General features: G+C 31.1%; 1 protein-coding gene across 1 annotated transcript; it reads right to left on the reverse strand.

Moving 5' to 3' along the window:
• Positions 1-25: 25 nt before the first annotated feature.
• LOC130662561 (medium-chain specific acyl-CoA dehydrogenase, mitochondrial-like) lies at positions 26-6,928 on the reverse strand. Its single transcript, XM_057461457.1, has 14 exons — positions 6,839-6,928; positions 6,742-6,772; positions 6,230-6,327; positions 6,030-6,099; positions 4,139-4,239; positions 3,597-3,677; positions 3,403-3,480; positions 2,917-2,969; positions 2,645-2,753; positions 2,437-2,508; positions 1,968-2,225; positions 993-1,076; positions 463-534; positions 26-198 (listed from the first exon to the last, which is right to left on the reverse strand). The coding sequence occupies exons 1-14, from the start codon at positions 6,890-6,892 to the stop codon at positions 124-126; spliced, it is 1,236 nt and encodes a 411-aa protein (XP_057317440.1). The 5' UTR covers positions 6,893-6,928; the 3' UTR covers positions 26-123.
• Between the last annotated feature and the right edge of the window lie 419 nt (positions 6,929-7,347).

Below are 7,347 nucleotides of genomic sequence, written 5' to 3' on the forward strand. Positions count from 1 at the left end.
TTTTTTAATATTATGGGAAAAAAAGTTATAGCAAACAAATTATTTATTAAATTTAAACAAAAAACTAATAATATATCACATTAATTCACACCAGATCCAAAATTTATATTTACAAAATGAAATTCATCCTTTCATAAGTTTATCAAAAAATTCACGACAAATTATCAATCGTTGAATCTGTGACGTCCCTTCATAGATCTAAACAGAAAAAAATCTCATGTATTAGAACTTAATATCATGAGTGGCTTTCACTATCGACCAAATCGATGATGCTGTCATGGCTTTTCAATACTATTTCAACACAAAGCCAAAATAATGGTGGTTTTACCCTTTACTTCAGTTTGTTAAAAAATACAATGTGCAGTAATTTTTTTGTTTTAATTGGACAACCATAACCTGTCGATGTAAGCTTCTTTATTTCTAGTAATAGAAAGTGCATTCTTTAAATGCGTAAAATCATACCTGGTAAATTTTTGCATCTCTCATAAGTTTTTCTGCTGGATACTCTGAATTATACCCATTACCTCCAAATATCTAAGTAGAAACAATATAAAAATATATGCAACAATGATTAATCGATCAACTACGAATTTGTTTGAATTAAAGAATGAGAACAAAGTCAGGCCTCGTCCCATAACTAACAAATCCTAAATAGTAACATGACTCTTTTTCATGGCAAGCCATTTCATTTATTTTGTATGAATTTTGTATGAAGGACCGAAATTTGTGTGTGTGAAAAAAGGGCTAGGAAAATATCTCAGCAGCAATCCGTCTAAAAACATTACAACACTTCAAAAATTAGTCGGGTCATCAAGAATCTTTTCAGTGGAAATATAAAAACATTCCCTCAACTAGTAATTAAATATATTTAGTAGAATAATATTGGCTAAAACTTCTATTGGCTAAAAAATGATAGTACTGCTATTATTCCTATATAAAAAAGACCTCGCACACAAAACACAATCATGTTATTTATCTGATGTTAAAAATACCTGAACACAGTCGGTCGCATTTTTGTTGGCAACATCTGATGCATATGATTTTGCAATAGAAGCGTAATATGTGTTTCGTCGACCCTATACAAGAGCAGAGGTGCATACAACAGAAGTTATAACAAGAGCTGTTTTTGTGTCAAACTGTAAAAAATGTTTTTTACTTAATAAATACACCAGTTTAGTTATATTGTTTCGAAAATAAGACGTTTGCGAGAGTCGTGCATGCTTTCCACTGTTAATTTTAACCTAGTTTTTGGGACCTTTTTGTGTACCATATTTGAACAAACTAAAAGAGGAGTACTTACTAAAAGAGGCTTTTCAAGGAATTAGTTTTGAAGTTAATTTTAAAGGAATCCTAGGTAAAAAGATAATGCTGGACTTTTAGTTAGAGCTTTTTAAAATTTATCAAAAAACTACTCGCATGTAAAAGATTTTTAGATTTAATTATTTAATAATGTAATAAGGAATAACAAACTTTTACATTTTGAACTTTTTAATATATATAAACATTAGAAAGGTGACTTAACATAACAAAATTAATAACATAAAAATTTATGCCATCGCACGAGCTGTCGCCTATGCTTTTTTTCATGAGTACTAAAGCAGTCGAAGCTGAAATCTCTTCAAAGAAGAGCGGAATCATTGTTTAATGTTAAAACAACTATAGTTATGGACACCTTCAATAAACAAGCTGTAGTGCTTGTTTAAAAATTTTTGGGTGGCAATGTTGCTCCTGCTTTCGTAGATTACTTTAAACTTCGCGATCGTGACGTTAACACTAGAAACAATAGAATATCGGTTGATCTTCCTAGTGTTAAGCTTTCTTGAGATCGCAGGGTGTTTTTTTTCTAAAAACCTATCTCTTCAACAACAACAAAAGTCGCGCAACAGAAAAATACCATGGGTCTTTTGGTTTTCTTGAAGACAGTAAAAGTGTGCAAAGTTTTAGTACAACACAAACTATTAGCTGACCTGATCCAGCTCCCAAGCTGATCTTCGCACCATCAACCTAGCAAGTTCAGTACCAGCAGCCATATCAGCTAACATAAATTGAATAGCTTGATGATTAGCTATTTGAGTGCCAAATGTCTTTCTTTCCATGGAATATTTTGCTGCTTCATCGAGTGCTCTATGGGAGAGACCAACAGCTGACGCTGCAACTCCTGGTCTAGTTTTATCAAATGCTCCCATAGCGTATTTAAAACCTTCTCCAACTTTGCCCAATACATTCTAAAATGAAAAGTAACAAGAAAATAAACAACAGATAGCGTTTAAATTACGACAAAAAGTAATCTTCATTATCATCATCCAAAATAAAAAGAACTTTAAAATTTATATAAATGCTTATTTCTTGTCAACAGTGATTTTTAGTAAAAAACATTTTTAGTTAAAACAGATTTAAAAACAAATTATTTTTGTCTTATATAAAGAGGATTTTCACCTTCTTAGATACACGCACGTCTTCAAAGGTAATCCCACGAGTATCCGATGCTCGTTGTCCCATGTTCCATTCCTGAAAATAGTAGTTAATCGAGCAAAGTTAATTGAACATGAAGTAACATATGGAGATGTGTTGACCTTACAATTATATATTATTGTTGAACAATTAAATTTAATTTGATCACTTAACATTCATGTATAAGATATACCTTTCTTCCTTTAATAATTCCAGGCAAATCTGCATCAACAATAAAGCCTGTAAAAGCTTGTCCAGCTTTAGCTTTTGGATCTGGATCTGTCCTTGCTAATACAAAGTACCTGAAGGAAAAGAAAGTACATTACAATTGAAAATACAGGATGAATTCTCCTGCAATTCTTGTATGCGGTATGCATAATAAAATTGTTAACAACTAATATAATATTACTTATTTGAAAAAAAAAATAAGGATAATCTGATAAGTAAAAAGATATTAGCTAATACCAGTTGGCTAGTCCACCTCCAGTAATCCACATTTTGTTGCCATTGAGAACCCACTAAAATATTATAATCATATGATAGAAACACTGCTTGTTGAACTACTTTTTATTATCTTGAGGGGGTAATTTAAAGGAACATTAAAGACAATCGCAATGAAAAAAAAGTTGTGAGCATTAATTTAAACAAAACGATTATTCGACTTGCGCTTCATTCTTGTGTATATGTTTGTAAAAATGTAAACAAATTATGACAACTGGCGCACGTTATAAAGAAAAAGATAGGGAACAAAGAATGTACGAGATTCACGAAACACAGCACTCGACTTCTTGCAGAAAATATAACTTTTTCCTACAATTGCCTGTACACATTTTATTAACAGCATAAAAACTCTTTTTCCATCTTACTCCTCCACACGAATTCGTGTACAATAAAGAAATTATTTTTAAAGTGTGTTCTATTATTTTCTAACTTTTGTTTACCATGACTTACCTCATCTCCATGTTGAACAGCTTTTGTTTTAATACCGCTTACATCAGATCCTGCACCCGGTTCTGTCACACAATATGCCTGAAAAAAAGAGAAATAGAATCATTGTTATACTCATTAAACTGGTGGTAAAAATGACCATAAAATTTGACATTTCACACTTGGCACAACACAAATACAAATAAAAAAATCTTTACCGCCAATAAAGGTTCCGAGATCAATCTACCAAAATACTCCTTCTTTTGCTCATCATTAGCAGCAATATTAACAGGTGCACACTTAAAAAAGATAAACCCTAGTATCACAATGACTGTTCAGGTCATCATACCAATGCTCTTGCATCTACACATCTGCATTCTAAACACTCATCTTGTGTTGATGCTACAGATGCTGAAGTGTAGTGAAAAGATTTACTGGGGTAGATGGGCAGTAAAAAAGATATTGGATTTTCAATATTTTAATGAAATCATAAATGGCCTGTGTATGTAGAAGAAAATGATATTTGAGTGAGAAAGTGTTGTCATGAACCTGTCAGTTCTAAAATGGGTTTCTGGTTACCATTCTCATGTTAAAAAAGACATCATTTTTTTCCCTACCTATGTGAAAATTATTGTCTCAGAGTTATAAGTGCAATGGATTTGTTAATTTTAGTAACTGCTTGGACATCAATCAAATCAATAGTGCTGACTAAGAAACTACTGCATTGTTGGAATATAGTTATTTTACTTAAAGAACTCACAGCAAGACCATTCGCTTCGATAGCTACACCTATACCAGTGCATGCATATGCAAATTCTTCTTCAATAATACAAGAGCTGACACTATCAATGCCCATTCCACCTAAATGAAAAGCATATCACTACTATAGTATAAATAGCCTATAGTGGCAGCTTTACAGCTTAGTTTTTGGTCATGTTTTTTTAACTTGTTGTAACAATTTCATACTCAGAGGGCACGATTAAAATATAACTTTAAAATTGGTAAAACTATGTTTTTTACAATAAAAGATTTAAGCATCATACGATCACGCAATTTTTCATTAATTTTTAAACAAAATTCAATGAGATTTAGTAAGCTTTGCACAGTCATGTTGGTTATTTCGTCAACACAAACCAGCAATGCTTAATTTTCATATAGATGAGCTGCAACGTTTAGACTTTATTATGGTTGCGTAGAAATAATATGCAAATTAACTCATATAACACAATAAACACAATATAAAGCATTATATAAGGAGTGGTTCAGTTGAATGTTAAATCAAATATTCGAATTCAGCGACATCAAATTAGCTAAAATAGTATGTTTTAATTTATTTTGATGCTTCAAAGTATCAAAAGATCTAGTTAGCAAAATTTTGTATTTTAAAATATACTTTAAAGTCATGGCTAATAGAAGTGTAAATGAAATGTAACAGGTGAAACACCGCGATTCTTGATGTATGTTATGTGTAAAAGATAGTTGTTGAAAACATAGTTAAAGGGATTTGTTATTGCTTTAAAATTATAATTTACTGTTTATATGCTTTACTGTAACACAAGATTGGCACAACAACAACAAAAACGGAGACTTGTGACCTAACCGTTTATTTTTTTTTAGGTTTCCTGCAGTGTATGGTTTATCGTTGAGCTTACTTAGATGTTATATTTCAATAATGATTTTGTTTTGAGGATTTACTATATTGCAGTGGAGAATAAGCATAAAATATAAATCTTATTTGCTTGGTTGATATATATAAGATTTCTAGTAGTTAGCAAGCTGATATATTTATATTTGGCATTCATTAGCTACAAGCCTTTGTAGAAATGCTGTGTTTTTCTTACAAGGGCACAATAAATTTCAAAGTTTATTTCACAACTTTTTTCTTTAAATTGTAAAAGCATGTGTTGAAAGATGTTTTTAATTTGTGTGTATACCACCAGAAATGTATTGAAATATATGTAGGTTCACAAGGAAAAGCATCTTACATGTTTCTTATAAGATAGCAGTTCTGTTTAATCATGCGATGCAAAGAAGGTACACTCGTAGGGTAAAAAATTCTGGTATTGCGCAAAACAAATTTTGCAATTATGTTTTTTTGGCAAAATTAAAAATTAAAGTTGTTGTAAAATGGCACAAAAATACGCACTTTCAAGTTTGACCACTAACGCCAATTAAATTTTAAAAAGCCTACTGATCACTCACACAGATGTGTGATTCAGCAATTGCAGAGGTAGATTTTCTGCTCTGCTATTCTCTTGCAGTGATTAAATACTATTAACAGGTTTAGATCAGTCAATTTCCATATGAAAAATTTATCAACATTGGAAATCCTATACCTCAATAAGGCTACAAGTTTTTAGAGTTGTTATTAAAAAATAAAATGAAATGTGCCTCTACAGCACACAAAGATTGTTGTTAATAACTTGGACATCTTATAAACATAATTTACTTTAAAAAATTGCAGCAATCAAAATATTTAACCTTACGAATTAATTTTTTTTCTGAAGCTTGAAGTAAAATGAAAGTAAAGCATTTGGCGCTGAAATACACATCATTTAATCATTTAAAAGATAAAAATTACTTCAATACAACAATCATTTAAAAAATGATAATTATATATGATTGTGCATTTCAGCCCTAATTTCTCTTACCATATTCAACTGGAATGGCACCATTCATTAAACCCACAGCATGAGCTTTTTTTACAATATCCCAGGGAAACTAAAAAAAATTTGTCAAATATTAGAAACAATTAATTAGAATTATAAAAGGCCACTACTTACTTGAATTGCAAGTCTTTTTGCTATGTGAGTTTGTTATTAGGAGGATGGAAAAACTAGGTTAAATTTACCTCCCCAGTCTTGTCATGCTCAGCAGCAACTGGCAAAATCTCCTCTCTCGCAAATTTGCGGGACAAGTCTTCAATGCCTTTTTGTTCATCGTTAAGCTCTTTGAGGTAAAAATAAATATTGCGTACACAGAACAAAACTCAGGAACCCAACTTAAACCATGCAAATAAAGACCCTTTTTATAAACAACCTCAGTTACATATTTAATCAAAATTCATTTGAGCTGTAATATTGAGAAACCTGAGTATTAAGCACTGAGTTTCATAACATTTTGATAATTTTGGCCTCTAATCCTTCTAAATTTTCGTTATGTGACTCTGGAAAGCCAGAAACCATCAAGCACTAAACCTTAATTTAGTACAACATCCCATGTAATGTAACTAACGAAAAACTGTTTTTATTTTGTGTCTTTTCCCTGTTTTTTATTGTTGGAGATTTTTTCAGCTTGTTAAAGTTTCTTAAAAAATTTCACATGGAATGCCACTCCAGAAAATATCACTAAAAGCATACTTACCAAAGGATAAACCGGACATTGATCTTGTCGCCTAAAAAAAGCACTAACAATAAAAAAAAAATATTTTCACAATGAAGCGAGCAAAGTGTTTACTTACTTGTTTAACTAAGGTATGCAGTGTACTGCGAACTAAACATAGTTTTGATAACATTTTTACTATGATCTAAAATGATTAAAAAAGTGTTTAAATAGTTTGTGATCATTACAATTTTTTTTATTTCATTCCCAGTAGCATAAACAGATGTAACACACATTGTTAGATGTTTTGGGAATGTTTGAAATGTTTAGAGAGGTCAAGGTTTTTAGGAAAATAACAAAAATGAGATATGAGTAAGGCGACTTTGGACAACAGTTTCTGGGAAAAGGCGCAATCTTGGAAATGGAGATAGCATGCAAGTCCTTTGTAACTTGAGTTTGTCTGGACAAGTTAAGGTGGCTCTATACCTTTTTTCAAAAAAAGCTCAATTTTCACATAGATTAACATAACTCAATGAAGAAAAAAGATTGGTACTTGAAACTTCGCATGATGATAGAATGACCTTTCCGCTTTTCAAAAAGTAAACAATTGACTTGACATGTCATGCCATTGTGACAATAGGGTGATGA

Source organism: Hydractinia symbiolongicarpus, chromosome 10 (genome assembly GCF_029227915.1).
Source record: "Hydractinia symbiolongicarpus strain clone_291-10 chromosome 10, HSymV2.1, whole genome shotgun sequence".
In the NCBI taxonomy this organism is placed as follows: Eukaryota; Metazoa; Cnidaria; class Hydrozoa; order Anthoathecata; family Hydractiniidae; genus Hydractinia; species Hydractinia symbiolongicarpus.